The sequence below is a fragment of the Ylistrum balloti genome, unplaced genomic scaffold (assembly GCF_031769215.1).
Source record: "Ylistrum balloti isolate Yb309-2 unplaced genomic scaffold, AGI_CSIRO_Ybal_v1 Utg370780, whole genome shotgun sequence".
In the NCBI taxonomy this organism is placed as follows: domain Eukaryota; kingdom Metazoa; phylum Mollusca; class Bivalvia; order Pectinida; family Pectinidae; genus Ylistrum; species Ylistrum balloti.
In genome coordinates this window covers 12,012-33,693 of record NW_026782456.1, presented here as the reverse complement: position 1 = coordinate 33,693, position 21,682 = coordinate 12,012, and the positions used below count along the sequence as shown (strand labels likewise).

General features: G+C 34.9%; 1 protein-coding gene across 2 annotated transcripts; it reads right to left on the bottom strand.

Moving 5' to 3' along the window:
• Positions 1-3,518: 3,518 nt before the first annotated feature.
• LOC132558293 (BTB/POZ domain-containing protein 17-like) lies at positions 3,519-21,089 on the bottom strand. Of its 2 annotated transcripts, none has more exons than XM_060222837.1 (2): positions 20,933-21,089; positions 3,519-9,588 (listed from the first exon to the last, which is right to left on the bottom strand). In XM_060222837.1, the coding sequence occupies exon 2, from the start codon at positions 9,583-9,585 to the stop codon at positions 8,344-8,346; it is 1,242 nt and encodes a 413-aa protein (XP_060078820.1). In that variant the 5' UTR covers positions 9,586-9,588; positions 20,933-21,089; the 3' UTR covers positions 3,519-8,343. The 2 variants fall into 2 exon arrangements, with proteins under 2 accessions (XP_060078820.1, XP_060078821.1); XM_060222838.1 differs by lacking the exon at positions 20,933-21,089 and adding an exon at positions 18,193-18,261.
• Positions 21,090-21,682: the final 593 nt, after the last annotated feature.

The window sequence follows — 21,682 nt, the reverse complement described above, 5'->3', positions numbered from 1 at the left end:
TTACTCTAGTGAACGTTGATGTTCAGTGTTACTCTAATTAATGTTGATGTTCAGTGTTACTCTAGTAAACGTTAATGTTCAGTGTTACTCTAGTTAACGTTAATGTTCAGTGTTACTCTAATTAACGTTAATGTTCAGTGTTACTATAGTTAACATTGATGTTCAGTGTTACTATAGTTAACATTGATGTTCTGTGTTACTCTATTTAATGATTATGTTCAGTTTTACTCTAGTTAACGTTGATGTTCAGTGTTACTCTAGTTAACGTTGATGTTCAGTGTTACTCTAGTTTGATGTTCAGTGTTACTCTAGTTAATGTTCAGTGTTACTCTAATTAACGTTAATGTTCAGTGTTACTCTAATTAATTGTGTTCAGTGTTACTCTAATTGACGTTGATGTTCAGTGTTACTCTAGTTAACGTTAATGTTCAGTGTTACTCTAATTAACGTTGATGTTCAGTGTTACTCTAGTTAATGTTCAGTGTTACTCTAGTTAATGTTCAGTGTTACTCTAATTAATGTTAATGTTCAGTGTTACTCTAGTTAATGTTCAGTGTTACTCTAATTGACGTTGATGTTCAGTGTTGCTCTAATTAACGTTGATGTTCAGTGTTGATGTTAAGTGTTACTCTAGTTAACGTTGATGTTCAGTGTTACTCTAGTTATGTTACTCTAATTAACGTGTTCAGTGTTACTCTAGTTAACGTTGATGCCCAGTGTTACTCTAGTTAACGTTGATGCCCAGTGTTACTCTAATTAACGTTGATGTCCAGTGTTACTCTAATTAACGTTAATGTTCAGTGTTACTCTAATTAACGTTGATGTCCAGTGTTACTCTAATTAACGTTGATGTTCAGTGTTACTCTAATTAACGTTGATGTTCAGTGTTACTCTAATTGACGTTGATGTTCAGTGTTGCTCTAATTAACGTTGATGTTCAGTGTTACTCTAGTTAATGTTGATGTTCAGTGTTACTCTAGTTAACGTTGATGTTCAGTGTTACTCTAGTGAACGTTGATGTTCATTGTTACTCTAATTAATGTTGATGTTCAGTGTAACTCTAGTTAACGTTAATGTTCAGTGTTACTCTAGTTAATGTTCAGTGTTACTCTAGTTAATGTTGATGTTCAGTGTTACTCTAATTAATGTTGATGTTCAGTGTTACTCTAGTTAATGTTCAGTGTTACTCTAATTAATGTTGATGTTCAGTGTTGCTCTAGTGTTACTCTAATTAACGTTGATGTTCAGTATTACTCTAATTAACGTTGATGTTCAGTGTTACTCTAATTAACGTTGATGTTCAGTGTTACTCTAATTGACGTTGATGTTCAGTGTTACTCTAATTAACGTTGATGTTCAGTGTTACTCTAATTAATGTTGATGTTCAGTGTTACTCTAGTTAATGTTCAGTGTTACTCTAATTAATGTTGATGTCCAGTGTTACTCTAATTAACGTTGATGTTCAGTGTTACTCTAGTTAATGTTCAGTGTTACTCTAGTTAATGTTCAGTGTTACTCTAATTAATGTTAATGTTCAGTGTTACTCTAATTAACGTTGATGTTCAGTATTACTCTAATTAACGTTGATGTTCAGTGTTACTCTAATTAACGTTGATGTTCAGTGTTACTCTAATTAACGTTGATGTTCAGTGTTGCTCTAATTAACGTTGATGTTCAGTGTTACTCTAATTAACGTTGATGTTCAGTGTTACTCTAGTTAATGTTCAGTGTTACTCTAATTGACGTTGATGTTCAGTGTTACTCTAATTAACGTTGATGTTCAGTGTTACTCTAATTAATGTTGATGTTCAGTGTTACTCTAATTAACGTTGATGTTCAGTGTTACTCTAATTAACGTTAATGTTCAGTGTTACTGTAATTAATGTTGATGTTAAGTGTTACTCTAATTAACGTTGATGTTCAGTGTTACTCTAATTAATGTTGATGTCCAGTGTTACTCTAATTAACGTTGATGTCCAGTGTTACTCTAATTAACGTTAATGTTCAGTGTTACTGTAATTAATGTTGATGTTAAGTGTTACTCTAATTAACGTTGATGTTCAGTGTTACTCTAATTAACGTTAATGTTCAGTGTTACTGTAATTAATGTTGATGTTAAGTGTTACTCTAATTAACGTTGATGTGTTACTCTAATTAATGTTGATGTTCAGTGTAACTCTAGTTAATGTTCAGTGTTACTCTAATTAATGTTGATGTTCAGTGTTACTCTAATTAACGTTGATGTTCAATGTTACTCTAGGTAACGTTGATGTCCAGTGTTACTCTAATTAACGTTGATGTTCAGTGTTACTCTAGTTAACGTTGATGTCCAGTGTTACTCTAGGTAACGTTGATGTCCAGTGTTACTCTAGGTAACGTTGATGTCCAGTGTTACTCTAGGTAACGTTGATGCCCAGTGTTACTCTAGTTAACGTTGATGTTCAGTGTTACTCTAATTAACGTTGATGTCCAGTGTTACTCTAGTTAACGTTGATGCCCAGTGTTACTCTAGTTAACGTTGATGCCCAGTGTTACTCTAGTTAACGTTGATGTTCAGTGTTACTCTAGTTGTTGTTACTCTAGTTAATGTTGATGCCCAGTGTTACTCTAGTTAACGTTGATGTTCAGTGTTATTCTAGTTAATGTTGATGCCCAGTGTTACTCTAGTTAATGTTGATGCCCAGTGTTACTCTAGTTAATGTTGATGTTCAGTGTTACTCTAGTTAATGTTCAGTGTTACTCTAATTAACGTTGATGTTAAGTGTTACTATAGTTAACGTTAATGTTCAGTGTTACTCTAGTTAATGTTAATGTTCAGTGTTACTCTAGTGAACGTTGATGTTCAGTGTTACTCTAATTAATGTTGATGTTCAGTGTTACTCTAGTAAACGTTAATGTTCAGTGTTACTCTAGTTAACGTTGATGTTCAGTGTTACTAGTTAACGTTGATGTTAAGTGTTACTCTAATTAATGTTAAGTGTTACTCTAGTTAATGTTGATGTTAAGTGTTACTCTAGTTAACGTTGATGTTCACTGTGTTAATGTAGTTAAAGTTGATGGATCATGTTTGTAAATAATACATTCTAAAGCCTCAGTTAAATACATCTGAGCTTGGATAAGAAAGTCTGTACCATGTATTTATGCTTTTGTGGGGATTCTCAAATTTCTCTTAATGGCATATGGTATCTCATCCCTATATGTAGTGTTGGAGTCACAAATTAAAGGAGACCCTGTCTCATAATAACCCTGGCCACAGTGACTGAGTAGTTCAGACATCGGACAGTCTTTTTCACTACCAGGTACAGACCCTGGTTTCTTATAGGACATTAAGGCAAAGTAAACAACAAACCAAGTGTTTACAGGCCAATATTCCCAGCAAACAGACATATTGTGAAATAAAGAGCAACAGAGAAATTTCTGAAAGAACAGTTAACTTATCCTCTGGAAAAAATAACAAAAATATCACTAAATGAGGATTAAAAAATATATTTTTTTTAAGTTCAAGAAGGAATGTTTACATGTACATATATTGTATGTTGTCAAAATAAATAAGTATATTTATATTGCACTCATATAAAAATCAGTAATTACCAGATTATGATAGAATCAATCTTAAGGACACCCATTCTAATTAGTTATATAATGATTTTACAAGTGGTGATAATTGTCATACAACCTATATGTGTTACACAGCCTGAACTCCCTACCTGAGGAAAACAAAGTGAACGAAATGCATAACCAAAAATTACATACACTTGTGTGTCCTACTTAGACATGTGTCCCTTCACAGTTCAACCTTTGACTTTGACAACTAAACGCGTAGACTGCTGGCCTGGTGTACGTCTAAAATCAACCATAAATGCTTTTGCCAGGAAAATATCATCTCATTTTATTGACAATTTACATAAAAAATCTGCTTGTTTTTTTTTTTTTTTTTAATTTTTTCTGGGTAGGTAAGTTCAGGTAAACAATATCCGTTAAAGCCTGAAACTGGTTTGTTTGTCAGTGTCGAAATAATGGATTATCAGAAGGGAGATAACTCTTATGTTCTTATAAAATAAAGGGTAGTGCACTAGTAAGGTATAAATACATACATTATTTCTAATCCATTAAATCTTAATACCCACAGTGCATTAACATTTTCAAAAATGAACTTGAACAGGTGAAGTCATCAAGGTGGATAATTAACTAGTATGATATAGAAACATCCCACTTATATTTCGTATAGATTGGAATTGACTGAAGAAAAGCACCATCTCTTTGATTGTTGGAATTTTATGAATGCTGAATGATGACATGAATATATCATATAACATATGTTCTCAAGAAACTGAAAAGGGAGGAAGCCAATGTCCGATGTGAATGAGGGGAGATTAGGTGGGTATTTCGATGTGAGTTTGGACACCACAGGTATGCAGGGTGATTAAACAACGACTAGAAGTATGTTTGATGAAGATATTAATCACAACATACTCGCGAGCTAAAAGTTGAGTGTGGTTTTATTCGGTCTACTAGTTTCACCTCTCTCTCAGAGGCTTCATTATTGTGATTAAAATTCTTCATCAAACATCAAATATAACATGTTATACAGCCAATTAGTAACCATTACATCCAGCATAAACTATGCTAATTACAGTAGACAAAAATAACAGTGTTTGTGTTTAGATAAATTAGGAGAGAAACATTCTATATTTTGTGAAATAAAAACAGAAAAAAATCTTTTGTGTAAACTCCAAGAAGATCAATAGAATCTTTCATTCCCTTTGGAGGAGATAGAGGGATCTCAACCCGAAGAGGAGGTTATAGAGTTGTCAAACACAAGACTTGCCGAGTATCTGAAAACTTAATAATCTTCCCCAGAAGGTTGAGATCCCCCTGTCTCATCCTAAAAGGGGTGAATGAATATTTTCCTTTCACCCTGTTTTCCATGTCTTGAGTGCAAGACGAAGCATATTGTGTGTAAACCAAAACATGTATGAACAGTGACCAAGGCGCAGCATTGTAATTTAATGTTACATATCATAAAATTCTTTGGTACATGCAAATAAAATGTTAGATAAAATTACTCTCTTGATATGTTATATATATATTTTATAATAAGTTGTGGATTAAGATGAATTTCAATCTTAATGACACCTATGATTTTTAGTTTTGAGGATAACACCAGATTTCAGTAGCAGATAAAGTAGTGTATGTGCATGAACTCATAAAAGTAGTTCAACTACTGAGATCATGTCAGTGACGTCACTTCAATTGTTTTTGTCTGTGCAACAAATTGTGTAGCTTGTCTACAGCAAGACAAGGAAATTTCACACAGTGAAAAAGCATGAATTTACCTGCGCAGGGTAAGAGAACATATTATCAATCATCAAACAAGAGGCCCATGGGCCTTAACTGCCATCTGGCAATAAAGACCTATTTATGAAAGAGGCAAAATAAGCCTAAAATAAATTGCTCAACTACTCTACAACTTACATAGAAGACATTGTTGGTTCATCAAAAAATTTTCTGCAAACTTGAAATCATATTCTTTATACATGCACTCACAATTTCCGGATGTATTACTTGTTGAAAAAGCAAGCTACAGGCCCAGTGTCAAGACCCTTGGCCTTTCCGTTATTTGGTTTCAAAACATTAGACCCCTGTGACCTTGAAAGTTTGTCCAATATCAGCACCCTGAGCCTTTTGGTTATTGAGAAGAAGTCATTTAATCATTTTAGCGTATTTGAGACTTGTGACCTTGAAAGTGGGTCAATTTCATTCATATTTACAAATTTGGTAGCCCTTCATCCTAGCATGCTACATGCCTAATATCATCATCCTTGGCCTTTCAGTTATTGAGAAGAAGTTATTTATGCATTTCAACACATTTGACCCCTGTGACCTTTCAAGCAGATCAAAGTTATTCCTATTAACTAGGAGTTGTTCAACTTTCTGAATGATAGCTTAGATTAAATTTGGTTTAGCATTAACAAAGAGTAGCATTTTGAAGCAATATCTACTGGTTTTCCCTTTGGAGCTGCATCCATCCCCAGGTCTCTTGGGGTTGAATCAACCTCCGGTATTTGAGAAATAATTCTCCACTCTCAATTGTTTCGGCCCAAATTTGGTTAAAATCCATTAAAGCATTAAAAAGGAGAAGTGTTTCGAAGCAAAACATTGTCTTATTTTCCCTCTTGGGGCACAGTCCTCAAGTCTCTAGGGGTCAAATGAAATTTCTGAATTTAAGAAGTAATTGCCTACCCTAACTGATGAATCAGGCCAAAGCTTGTTGAAATCCACTCAGGCAGAAAGGAGGAGTAGGGTTTTAAATCTAATTTCAGCACCTCCAACTTTGGGGCCCCGTTCCCCCGACCCCTAGGGGTCGAATCAAAATTCTGAATGGGAGAAATGATTACCTTTGTCCAATGATGCATCAGACCAAATTTGGTTGAAATTCATCCAGGCAAGAAAGAGCAGTAGGGTTTTAACTACAAGAGATCCCAGCGGGATCTTTGAGCACAAGGAGAGATCAAAGGGAAATATGTATGAAATTTGAGCGATTCAATACTTCTTTAGAAATAGCAATAACAATCTTTACTAGGCAAAATCCAAGATGGCTGCCTTTTGGCCATTTTGTTTTTCTGATCAGTCCTCTCCGCTCATTTGTTTTTCTGATCAGTTCCAAACTCAACAAGGCACTAGGCACAACTAGGGACCTAAAGAACCCTGTACATGAAATTTGAGAAACATCTATACAGTAGTTCTCAAGAAATAGTGATAACAAAAATTGTAGACCGACGGACAGACGGACGATGGACTGACAACAGACCACGGACGCAGAATGATGGCCAAACATTCCAAATAACACCATGTCTGTAGGGTCAATATAGTCCAAAAGATTTCTGTCCGACATTTAGTGATCAAATATCATATGATGCTGCAGATATCTCACAATTCTGATTTTTAAAGAGCATTCATGTAGATTTTACTTGTGAACACAATTCTGAAAATTGGAGAAAAAGTATTTCACACAGACAAATTGTTTCTCAATTGCTGATTTTTGATATTCTACGTCAAAAATTAGTTGAGAAGACTATAAAATTATTTCCAGCAGCTACAACATCAGAATCAATGTACAGAAATCATTTAATGTTTGTAAATAATCACAACACAAAATTTCAAAAAAGCTAATGTTACATGAAAGCAGTGAAGTTTTGTAGTAACCGACTTAAAAATGGTAATGAATTTCTCCAAGATGGAGAACAACAATGTGGAATGTGATGTCATCAGAAAGGGGAACTATAATGTGGAATGTGATGTCATCAGTAAGAGGAACTATAATGTGGAATGTGATGTCATCAGAAAGGGGAACTATAATGTGGGATGTGATGTCATCAGAAAGGGGAACTATAATGTGGAATGTGATGTCATCAGAAAGGGGAACTATAATGTGGAATGTGATGTCATCAGAAAGAGGAACTATTATGTGGAATGTGATGTCATCAGAAAGAGGAACTATAATGTGGAATGTGATGTCATCAGAAAGGGGAACTATAATGTGGAATGTGATGTCATCAGAAAGGGGAACTATAATGTGGAATGTGATGTCATCAGAAAGGGGAACTATAAAGTGGAATGTGATGTCATCAGAAAGGGGAACAATAATGTGGAATGTGATGTCATCAGAAAGGGGAACAATAATGTGGAATGTGATGTCATCAGAAAGGGGAACAATAATGTGGAATGTGATGTCATCAGAAAGGGGAACAATAATGTGGAATGTGATGTCATCAGAAAGAGGAACTATAATGTGGAATGTGATGTCATCAGAAAGGGGAACTATAATGTGGAATGTGATGTCATCAGAAAGGGGAACTATAATGTGGAATGTGATGTCATCAGAAAGGGGAACTATAATGTGGAATGTGATGTCATCAGAAAGGGGAACTATAATGTGGAATATGATGTCATCAGAAAGAGGAACTATAATGTGGAATGTGATGTCATCAGAAAGGGGAACTATAATGTGGGATGTGATGTCATCAGAAAGGGGAACTATAATGTGGGATGTGATGTCATCAGAAAGGGGAACTATAATGTGGAATGTGATGTCATCACAAAGGGGAACAATAATGTGGAATGTGATGTCATACTTTTACATACATCATGGTACGCTATGTAGATAAATGGCTGAAATCATATCGTACAAATCTTAAAGATGAAATAGAAAAATTGGACCATACAAAAGACATACAATAATGATAAGTACTATTCACAGATCTAATTCAATACATCACAAGTTTGTGAGACAGGCATCAAACCAATTGAGGGTTTCCTGAAGTTTGGACTTTTAATTGACTTTTACTTCGGCACGGGCTTCAACAGTAGTGCCATCACCTTAGAATCAGCAATATTATCCACGTTGATATTCAAGGCTAAATGGTTACCACGGGAACAAACATAGGTGGGCACCTGTTCGACCTGAATGACTTTTTCGTCCTCATTGTATATAATGACCGCAGCTTGAACACGTGCTTCACCATTGACTGTGGCAGATTCATGACAAAAGACTTGTAGATTCCAATTGTCAACATTTTTTCGGTATGTGATTTTCCATTCACCTTCTCTTTGACTACAAGGAACAGGGCCCGCATATGTACGAACATCCACCTGAATGCCGAACCTCAGCGTATTTTGCATCCTGACAGAGTCAACGGTCAGATCTATGTAATTTCTAGGCATGTAAAAAGGCCCGGTAAATGAAAGACCAAGTTCGACCTGAGAGGGACACAGTGACCTATATCTGTACGCGCTCCCGACCAGTTCATGTAAAATTTCTTTACATTCTTCCCTTTCCATCATATCCGAATGTTCAATCTCATACAACTGTTTAACAAGCATTTGCGGGAAGCGTATCAGTGGAAGCAACTTCTCCGCATTTTGTTTCAAAGAATCTTCCCGTTGTTCATCTAAAAGCCAGCTAACCAGTGCGTGATATAATGCATGTTCACTCAAAACCACCAGCTCGGAATTATGTAGCAAGTCGTTGATGAAATCAAAGTCCATATCTGGCCAGTCTTCAAGTTTCAGTATACTGTCAGTGTTCCAGGCAATGGTTTTAGCACACTGGCTAACAAGATCATCCAGTCCCAGAGCTTTTGCCCAAGAGTACCAACTCAGGGCATTGGGAACACATGGTGATTTACTGTTCTTAACCATATACATTGTACACAAGCTTTTCAGTGATGTCACGTTGTATTTATCTGCTAAGCAAAGAATCCCTACTGCTGTTTCTACCCGTATCGAAATCTCAGCTGTGTAAAGGAATCGTAAAAATTTGTCAAAGACATTCTGACACTCCACACTCTCATTGAGCTCAAACTCACTATCATTCTCTTGTGACCATCGGCTCTCGTACAACATCGTCCTGAACACATCACTAGACTTGGCCAGGACAAACTTGTGAGCGTAGTACATTTCATCGCCAACCTTCAGTTTCACATCACTCAAAGCCTCCTGGTTAAAGAACTGGGAAACGTTCTGGATGAAGTTCCCCTCATCTCGGAGTATATGACTCTCATCCTCATGTAATTGTGGTTCCATTTTCTGAAAAACATTGAATAATCATTGTTTTAATTGTTTTCTCTTAAATGGATAACAAATCCACAAGCAATGAGCCCAAAGAATTACCCATGATTCACATCCATAACTACAAATGGCAGTCAAATACTGCCACAACAGCTTATTTAAAACATTAATTCTGAGAGAATTTCTGGTTTTCTACTGCTGTTTTTGATCAAGAGTGATGTGTAAAAAAACATGCAATTGACACAATGCCAATTCAGACTGATAATGATTGATATAAAAACAGTGTTTTAAGACAGGTAATGGGACAGAACTGAGTACAGAAACATGGTCCTTATAGACAGGTTTATTGAGAAAATGCCTTAGGACAAGTACTCCTTGTAGATACAGTACTCTTGCACTCAGATATTTGGTCTTTGTTAACTGGTTGACAGGTAGTCTGTATTTATGGATAGTATTCAGACAGGTTGTCGGTATTTACAGGTAATGTTCAGACAGGTAGTCTGTATTTACAGGTAATGTTCAGACAGGTTGTCTGTATTTACAGGTAATGTTCAGACAGGTAGTCTGTATTTATGGATAATGTTCAGACAGGTAGTATGTATTTACAGGTGATGTTCAGACAGGTAGTCTGTATTTACAGGTAATGTCCAGACAGGTAGTCTGTATTTACAGGTAATGTCCAGACAGGTAGTCTGTATTTACAGGTAATGTCCAGACAGGTAGTCTGTATTTACAGGTAATGTTCAGACAGGTAGTCTGTATTTACAGGTAATGTTCAGATAGATTGTCTTTTCTCACAGGTAACATTTAGACAGGTGATCTTTATCAACAGGTAACACTGAGACAAATGTTTTGTATAAACATGACAAATTCTTAGGCAGGTGTTATAAAGTGTTGATCATCAGGTATACACATTTGGTGTGTATTATGACCTCGACCGTATACCATTATTGTAAACAAAATATTTGTCAACCTATAATATATACCATTAAACATCCACACCCAAGTTTTTCAATATAATTGAATCAAAGAGTTAGGTAGCATTCTGAAAGGAGAATTATTCATTTATCTACTGAACAAAACATGTCTTCAGTCAGTTCAATGTATAAATCCAACTTATCCACAGTAAGATACATATTTACATGCATAGACCTGGGCTAGAATAAATTTCAATATTCAATTATCACTGAACATCAATGTCACAGATAAAAATACTGACGCACAAATATAGTATGTATTATACATTTCAATCACTTGAAACTTCATCAAAAATGTAAATATATGACATTAAAGGCATGAAATCTTATTCAAAACATTAAAATTTTTCAAATAATTATTCAATGTAATAACAGGGAAATTTTACAAATATGATTTTGAATTAGTAAGCTGTATTCTATAGCAAAAAAATCTGATTTTTACAGCACATTCACAATTGATAGTTAAAATTCAGGCCTGGGTACTATAGAATTCAGACCTAGATGATAAAGAATTCACACCTGGGTGATATAGAATTCACACCTGTGTGATATAGAATTCACACCTGGGTGATATAGAATTCACACCTGTATGATATAGAATTCGCACCTGTGTGATATAGAATTCACACCTGTGTGATATAGAATTCACACCTGTGTGATATAGAATTCACATCTGTGTGATATAGAATTCACACCTGTGTGATATAGAATTCACACCTGTGTGATATAGAATTCACATTTGTGTGATATAGAATTCACACCTGTGTGCTATAAAATTCATACCTAGGTGCTAAAAGATATAGAATTCTTAACTAGCCCAGCAGTAATTTTGACCTAATTAGCTCAGTAAAAGAATACTGCATTAAACCTTATAATCACAGGAGGGGCACTATTAAGAAGATAGACATTGTTGGAAACCTCTCAACTATAAGCTTACATAATAAATTCAATCTGACGCACAACAATGAAGCTGTTTCACTACACTTTGTTATGAACCGTATATCTAGGTATTTTTTATATGATACTGTCTGTCAGTATTGTAATCAGATGATTTTTTGAATACTAACAAATTATTCTAAATAGATTGTTGTACTGATCAAATCTTATTTCTCGCTTCTGATGTCATTTAACACCGAGTTGATGAAATGTGTGGAAAAACAATGCAGTCAATTTGTCACAGTGTGAAATTAAAACGCAGAGTTTTACAATGTATCAGCCACCATACATTGTCAGTGGTATCCAGAATTCTAGAGAGTCAAACTGGTTGAAGCAAGCAGATCAATTACTTTTGTTTATTTTTGTTATTTAGTGTTGTTGTTACCTTCGTCATCACAAGTGATGTTAATTTTTTACACGTTTTAACTTTTGCTTTTTGACATTGTTACAACACGCCTGAGACTGTCACAATTACCCAGAGGTTCATCCTTATATAACTGAACATAAACCCAAACACCATCTCAGTTGACGGAAATAGTCATTATCTCAATTAAATGGTTCATAAAAAGAGCCTTTGTAGTTTCCGTCACACTGACCAATTTCTGTAAGTATCCTGTAATTATAGTCGCATGATCAATTTAATCATCTTGTTTCCATGTGGACAGGAAGTCTGCAGTATCATTAATTGTCAATTACTTTTAACAAATTGGATTTCAACAAGAATTAAGTTCTAAGAATATCATTAATGGTTGTCACGAAACAGAAACAAGTTTCCAAATAAAGATTCTGTCACCCTTCTTTTTCAACATAATCAAATTTAAATCAAATTTCCTTTCCCCCTTCAAATTCAAAATAACTGAATTTAGATGAAATGCTGTTTTAACTTTCTATTTCGAAATACCTGGGTAATAAAATCTGACTAAGTGAATTTGCACATTTCAAAGCAGAGACATCAATAAGGATTATTTACACAGTCATTTTTCAAAAATTTACAGATTACTCACTTAAAATCAATTCAACACATGATAAACTCATGTACTTATAAAGAACCTGTACAAATGGAAAGTAACTGTAGTAAAATATACATATACACAGAAAAGGAACTATGAAAAGAAATTCAAATAATTTTGAGTGTTACTGAATATGACAAAATCTGATATTAAAACAGTGATTAAAATATTTAAGATAGCATGATGGATGACATCATTCAATTTCTGCTGTTTACATTCATCATGGACTACGCCCAAATACTGCAATTTTCCCACCTAAATAGGTAGTTCCTACATAAACAAATCTATCCTAAAAGTGTGATTAAAGAAAGAAGATTTTTGTTTTATATATCTATATTCAATGAAATATTCTGAAACAATAGGAATCAAATAAAGTTCACCCAATGGTCATCCTAAAGCCCTCCTGTGGTCATCTTGTGGTCATTCTGTGGTCATTTTGTGGTTATCTACACTAAATTTTCTTCCCTCTGAACTTTGATATACCAAGATGAAATTTTCAAGTTCAGTTTCAGTTGAGAAAAATTTAATAATTTAAAAAAAATAAAATATGGCATGTCAGTATATTGTACTGAAAATGATTTTTACCCTGAGCTAATACAAATATTGCCATTATTCATATTTTCAAAAAATATTAAGATTATTGATTTTATGTCAAGTTACGCAATTTACAAAATTAACACTGCACAGCTGGAGAACCAGACAACCTAGACTGAAATATTGATACACTTTTTACCTTTGTTATGGTATCCTGTTCCTCATTAACCTGTTCAGGTGTGTGTCTATCGACCTCATCCAGCACCTCTAAGTCTGGATTAGGATCAGACATATTCAAGGTATAAGAAGATGGGGTAAAAATAGCACTCAAAAATGACGTAACATCTGACCCGCTTCGGCACAAATACCGAATCACCTGATCACTCGTTTATATTCCAGTCTATACACGTAGTATGCTAAGTGTAGGTTAAGATTCAGTGTTATTAAAATTCCTGACAATAAGATGTTCTCCAACACATACATCCATGTATAAGCAAATAAGGCGCCCAGCTCACAAAATCTACTGATACACAATCAACATGATTAATATCTGACCAAAACAGTTGATATCTCTGTGAACGTTGACCTAGCTACAGAATCGCTTTTATTTTGCTTCATCATGTGAACTTACACACACACCTACAATGTGTTTTTGTCCCTGTTCATACACCCATGAGCACAAATAGAGAAAAGGTTCAGTTTTACCTCCCTTATCTTCATTGAAACCAGTACATGTACACAGACTAAGAGGTAGACTTTCCTTATAGAAGTGACTTGTGTCTATTAGACTTTTAATTCCGTCAGCCACGACAAGTCTCCCTCCAGAGTGACAAATAGCACCTCATTAATTTTTCAAACGCTACACCTTTTTAATGGTAGGTTTCTGAAATATCTCTCTGTTTTTGAGACAAAATTATGTAAGACATCAGATTTCTATGAGAACAAGTCCATTTTCAACAGCAGATTACTCTAAATATCTCTATCGTTGATACGGAATCAGTTCAACACGGCGAGTTTCTCTGAAGGCAAGTATGTCACCTTATCCTTTAACTTCTTCAGAGATCAGAGATTTTTCTAAAAATCATTCTCAGTCTTTCAATTATGTCCTCAGAAATGAGGCATTCCTCTTAGTTCATCCTCAATATTTTAGGCAAAGAGGACACAATTTCTTGCAGTTTTTCTCTGAGAAGCAGTCTGTCCTTTAGACTCCAAGTCTCACTTTGATTTCAGAGGTCCTGTCAGTCTGTACAGGTGTAGCTTTCCTGTAGTCTTTATACATTTCTCGTCAACCTATAAACATGTCACCTGTGAAATGATGAGTGTGTATTTGTGTAGCAAGTTGAATCATAGATTCTGTTTTCTGTTTTCCTTCTAGGCCTCCAAAACCACAAATTATAAATTATGTTATCAAATACACCTGTTCCCTTCTAGGCTTACATAGTACTGCCAAAAATTAATCAATACACAATGCCTCTCATTTTACTAACATCAACGTCTTAAGTTATGATATTTCTCTTTGTTTTACATACAAACCTAGTACACCTGAACTCAATTTTCTATTTATCATAAAAAGACAAGAACCATCAGATATACTATAACCATTTGTTTAAAATTACATTCTTCAGGAAACTGAACAGATTTTTTAAAATGTTGACAAATGTGAGAATCAATTCCAGTATAATGACACTCTTCTCCCCAGTAGAAAGCTTGTGTGGAGATGTGAGAATTAATTCTAGTATAATGACACTCTCCTCCCCAGTAGAAAGCTTGTGTGGAGATGTGAGAATTAATTCTAGTATAATGACACTCTCCTCCACAGTAGAAAGCTTGTGTGGAGATGTGAGAATTAATTCTAGTATAATGACACTCTCCTCCCCAGTAGAAAGCTTGTGTGGAGATGTGAGAATTAATTCTAGTATAATGACACTCTCCTCCCCAGTAGAAAGCTTGTGTGGAGATGTGAGAATTAATTCTAGTATAATGACACTCTCCTCCACAGTAGAAAGCTTGTGTGGAGATGTGAGAATTAATTCTAGTATAATGACACTCTCCTCCACAGTAGAAAGCTTGTGTGGAGATGTGAGAATTAATTCTAGTATAATGACACTCTCCTCCCCAGTAGAAAGCTTGTGTGGAGATGTGAGAATTAATTAATTCTAGTATAATGACACTCTCCTCCCCAGTAGAAAGCTTGTGTGGAGATGTGAGAATTAATTCTAGTATAATGACACTCTCCTCCCCAGTAGAAAGCTTGTGTGGAGATGTGAGAATTAATTCTAGTATAATGACACTCTCCTCCACAGTAGAAAGCTTGTGTGGAGATGTGAGAATTAATTCTAGTATAATGACACTCTCCTCCCCAGTAGAAAGCTTGTGTGGAGATGTGAGAATTAATTCTAGTATAATGACACTCTCCTCCCCAGTAGAAAGCTTGTGTGGAGATGTGAGAATTAATTAATTCTAGTATAATGACACTCTCCTCCACAGTAGAAAGCTTGTGTGGAGATGTGAGAATTAATTAATTCTAGTATAATGACACTCTCCTCCACAGTAGAAAGCTTGTGTGGAGATGTGAGAATTAATTAATTCTAGTATAATGACACTCTCCTCCACAGTAGAAAGCTTGTGTGGAGATGTGAGAATTAATTAATTCTAGTATAATGACACTCTCCTCCACAGTAGAAAGCTTGTGTGGAGATGTGAGAATTAATTCCAGTATAATGACACTCTTCTCCCCAGTAGAAAGCTTGTGTGGAGATGTGAGAATTAATTCTAGTATAATGACACTCTCCTCCACAGTAGAAAGCTTGTGTGGAGATGTGAGAATTAATTAATTCTAGTATAATGACACTCTCCTCCACAGTAGAAAGCTTGTGTGGAGATGTGAGAATTAATTCTAGTATAATGACACTCTCCTCCCCAGTAGAAAGCTTGTGTGGAGATGTGAGAATTAATTAATTCTAGTATAATGACACTCTCCTCCACAGTAGAAAGCTTGTGTGGAGATGTGAGAATTAATTAATTCTAGTATAATGACACTCTCTTGTGTGGAGATGTGAGAATTAATTAATTCTCACTCCCAGTAGAAAGCTTGTGTGGAGATGTGAGAATTAATCAATTCCAGTATAATGACACTCTTCTCCCCAGTAGAAAGCTTGTGTGGAGATGTGAGAATTAATTCCAGTATAATGACACTCTTCTCCCAAGTAGAAAGCTTGTGTGGAGATGTGAGAATTAATTCCAGTATAATGACACTCTTCTCCCCAGTAGAAAGCTTGTGTGGAGATGTGAGAATTAATTCCAGTATAATGACACTCTCCTCCCCAGTAGAAAGCTTGTGTGGAGATGTGAGAATTAATCAATTCCAGTATAATGACACTCTCCTCCACAGTAGAAAGCTTGTGTGGAGATGTGAGAATTAATCAATTCCAGTATAATGACACTCTCCTCCACAGTAGAAAGCTTGTGTGGAGATGTGAGAATTAATTCTAGTATAATGACACTCTCCTCCACAGTAGAAAGCTTGTGTGGAGATGTGAGAATTAATTAATTCTAGTATAATGACACTCTCCTCCACAGTAGAAAGCTTGTGTGGAGATGTGAGAATTAATTCTAGTATAATGACACTCTCCTCCACAGTAGAAAGCTTGTGTGGAGATGTGAGAATTAATTAATTCTAGTATAATGACACTCTCCTCCACAGTAGAAAGCTTGTGTGGAGATGTGAGAATTAATTCTTGTGACACTCTCCTCCACAGTAGAAAGCTTGTGTGGAGATGTGAGAATTAATTCTAGTATAATGACACTCTCCTCCACAGTAGAAAGCTTGTGTGGAGATGTGAGAATTAATTCTAGTATAATGACACTCTCCTCCACAGTAGGAAAGCTTGTGTGGAGATGTGAGAATTAATTAATTCTAGTATAATGACACTCTCCTCCACAGTAGAAAGCTTGTGTGGAGATGTGAGAATTAATTAATTCTAGTATAATGACACTCTCCTCCACAGTAGAAAGCTTGTGTGGAGATGTGAGAATTAATTAATTCTAGTATAATGACACTCTCCTCCACAGTAGAAAGCTTGTGTGGAGATGTGAGAATTAATTCCTAGTATAATGACACTCTCCTCCCCAGTAGAAAGCTTGTGTGGAGATGTGAGAATTAATTAATTCTAGTATAATGACACTCTCCTCCACAGTAGAAAGCTTGTGTGGAGATGGGAAAGAATTTGTTGACAATCACATATTATGTAAGTATTTAAGTGCTCTGTCTATCCATCTGTAACCCTATATCTGATGTCCATACGTCTGTTACTCTCTCATCCTTTTCACTGTGTCTATCTCAAACTTACAGGCCCTGGAACTGATGTCTGCCTGTCTGTAACTTACTGACCACTGTGTCTGATGTCCATCTGTCTGTAACCACTTGACTCCTCTGGCTGATGTCAATAAGTATTTAACTTTTTAACCTTGTGACAGATGTCCATCTGTCGATAATGACATCAGATTGTAACATACTGACCCTTGTGACTGATATCTGTCTGTAACATACTGACCGTTGTGACTGATGTCCATCTGTCTGTAACATACTGACCCTTGTGACTGACATCTGTCTGTAACATACTGACCCTTGTGACTGATGTCCATCTGTCCGTAACATACTGACCCTTGTGACTGATGTCCATCTATCTGTAACATACTGACCCTTGTGACTGATGTCATCTGTCTGTAACATACTGACCGTTGTGACTGACATCTGTCTCTAACATACTGACCGTTGTGACTGATGTTCATCTGTCTGAAACATACTGACCCTTGTGACTGATGTCATCTGTCTGTAACATACTGACCCTTGTGACTGACATCTGTCTCTAACATACTGACCGTTGTGATTGATGTCCATCTGTCTGTAACATACTGACCAATGTGACTGACATCTGTCTGTAACATACTGACCCTTGTGACTGATGTCCATCTGTCTGTAACATACTGACCCTTGTGACTGATGTCCATCTGTCTGTAACATTCTGACCCTTGTGACTGACATCTGATTGTAACATACTGACCCTTGTGACTGACATCTGATTGTAACATACTGACCCTTGTGACTGATATCTGATTGTAACATACTGACCCTTGTGACTGACATCTGATTGTAACATACTGACCTTTGTGACTGATGTCCATCTGTCTGTAACACACTTACACCAGTGACTGATGTCTTTCTGTCTGTTACATACTGACCCTTGTGATTGATGTTCATCAGTCTACTGACCATCTGTAACTGACCCCAGACAGCTTATAGCAACTGCAAGGCAATCAGGCCTTAGAAGATATTTCATTTACACCTACAGGGTTTTTGTACCTGTTTACTAAATCATTAATTAGCTTGCCTGTTGTTTGTTTACCTATGGTGTTTGTGTACTATATCAAATACTTTTTGGTGCTACCCTAGATATGGCACATCTCCAACAAAGTGAAAGTCTGCCGAAAAAACCTGCTACTGGCCATATCGACAGAGTAAGATATAAAATCACCAGTTACGTTCCTTTGGGTAAAACTGACATCACTTAAAATGTATAATCTTAAGGTTGGAGAATATGCTTAAAGTTAGAGTATTTATATCAGTATTACAACGTAAGAAATAACACACAAGTTTATCTATCTTCTCCTTGTTTTTACATCATAACCATCCAATCCCCATTACACCTTCATATTTCACACATCACTAGTCACCTACTTGACAGAGGTAAAGTCATCAGAGCATATCACATGAATGTTCTATATGGTCACGATAGAGAAACCAAAGTCTTTCTTACATATTAGATAATTGATTCTGAAGATAATACCGTGCACTTCCTAAACATATTAGATAATTGATTCTGAAGATAATACCGTGCACTTCCTAAACATATTAGATAACTGATTCTGAAGATAATACCGTGCATTTCCTAAACACGGATTTAATCATCCAGAACCATAACTTACCGTATCAGTAAACTTATATAAAAAAGACACTGAAAAATTATCTAATTCAGATTTCACTGTATGTTACTAATTGTCTTTAAAGTCATATTTCATTAAGTCAGGTTTCACTGTATGAAACTAATTGTCTTTAAGTCATATTTCATTTAAATCAGGTTTCACTGTATGTAACTGATTGTCTTTAAAGTCATATTTCATTGAAGTCAGGTTTCACTGTATGTTACTAATTGTCTTTAAAGTCATATTTCATTGAAGTCAGGTTTCACTGTATGTTACTAATTGTCTTTAAAGTCATATTTCATTAAGTCAGTTTCACTGTATGTTACTAATTGTCTTTAAAGTCATATTTCATTAAGTCAGGTTTCACTGTATGTTACTAATTGTCTTTAAAGTCATATTTCATTAAGTCAGGTTTCACTGTATGTTACTAATTGTCTTTGAAGTCATATTTCATTGAAGTCAGGTTTCACTGTATGTTACTAATTGTCTTTAAAGTCATATTTCATTAAGTCAGGTTTCACTGTATGTTACTAATTGTCTTTAAAGTCATATTTCATTAAGTCAGGTTTCACTGTATGTAACTGATTGTCTTTAAAGTCATATTTCATTAAGTCAGGTTTCACTGTATGTTACTAATTGTCTTTAAAGTCATATTTCATTGAAGTGAGATTTCACTGTATGTTACTAATTGTCTTTAAAGTCATATTTCATTGAAGTCAGGTTTCACTGTATGTTACTAATTGTCTTTAAAGTCATATTTCTTTGAAGTCAGGTTTCACTGTATGTTACTAATTGTCTTTAAAGTCATATTTCATTGAAGTCAGGTTTCACTGTATGTAACTGATTGTCTTTAAAGTCATATTTCATTGAGTTAGGTTTCACTGTATGTTACTAATTGTCTTTAAAGTCATATTTCATTGAAGTCAGGTTTCACTGTATGTTACTAATTGTCTTTAAAGTCATATTTCATTGAAGTCAAGTTTCACTGTATGAAACTAATTGTCTTTAAAGTCATATTTCATTGAAGTCAAGTTTCACTGTATGAAACTAATTGTCTTTAAAGTCATATTTCATTAAGTCAGGTTTCACTGTATGTTACTAATTGTCTTTAAAGTCATATTTCATTAAGTCAGGTTTCACTGTATGTTACTAATTGTCTTTGAAGTCATATTTCATTGAAGTCAGGTTTCACTGTATGTTACTAATTGTCTTTAAAGTCATATTTCATTGAAGTCAGGTTTCACTGTATGTAACTGATTGTTTTTAAAGTCATATTTCATTGAAGTCAGGTTTCACTGTATGTTACTAATTGTCTTTAAAGTCATATTTCATTAAGTCAGGTTTCACTGTATGTTACTAATTGTCTTTAAAGTCATATTTCATTAAGTCAGGTTTCACTGTATGTTACTAATTGTCTTTGAAGTCATATTTCATTGAAGTCAGGTTTCACTGTATGTTACTAATTGTCTTTAAAGTCATATTTCATTGAAGTCAGGTTTCACTGTATGTTACTAATTGTCTTTAAAGTCATATTTCATTGAAGTCAGATTTCACTGTATGTTACTAATTGTCTTTAAAGTCATATTTCATTGAAGTCAGGTTTCACTGTATGTTACTAATTGTCTTTAAAGTCATATTTCATTGAAGTCAGGTTTCACTGTATGAAACTAATTGTCTTTAAGTCATATTTCATTTAAATCAGGTTTCACTGTATGTTACTAATTGTCTTTAAGTCATATTTCATTTAAATCAGGTTTCACTGTATATCACAAAATCATTGGAGTCCTATTTCAGTTATGTCAATTTGAAGAAAAAGTGGAATCAGTTAAGATTCACTCTGACATACAGAACAAACTATCAATCTGTGATTTAATTATCTTACCCGATACACTGTGTAGACATATTCTTGTATGAACACCATACCTGTCACAGGTAACATCCATCCATCTAGGTACTTGTTAGCACTAGGTGATTCTGTCACTGAAACTCACAGCACACCCTTATAACTCTAGCCGTGTCCCTGTTTATCAATCGATCAGGACACACGAACAACGGTGATCCAGTCATCATCAGCGAATCATCTCCACGGTCCATTCTGAAATACACAAAGAAAACACTTTAGTTCACACTTGACTGATTTCAATCACAGATTGCACACGACATAATAGAAACAGCTGTTGGGACGCCTGATATTGCACAACACAAAGACCTTTGTCTCTAAATAGTTTAACAAGTACACGATGTACAGCCAATAATTACACAATTAATATATATACCAATATACTAGCATAATCACCACTCACAGCAAACGTGACCATCATAATGATATTTATATCAATAGAAAAACACAGAAATTGCTATAATTTTTCCTGAAATTTTTTATATCAGACCACACAACATAAAAGCTAGTTATGTGATTTTGCTTTGATACACAAAAGACCACTGGTTCCTTGATCTTTTTCATCATAAAGTATTTATTCTACAAAAGGTCTGGCACCAAGAGTTGAAGACATGATCTCTGACACAAAAGGGAGAATTACAGGACAATGATAATTTACAGTACGTGTTGACCTGAAACTCTGTTAGATGTGAATGGGCTTATTATTAGACGTGTACTTAGTACTGGATAAATATAGAATTTTTTGTGCTAGAGAGGTTAAAGAAGATGTCCAT

Excerpts from the sequence above, each read along its gene's own strand:
- LOC132558293 (XM_060222837.1), bottom strand. The coding sequence starts at position 9,585 with ATGGAACCACAATTACATGAGGATGAGAGTCATATACTCCGAGATGAG.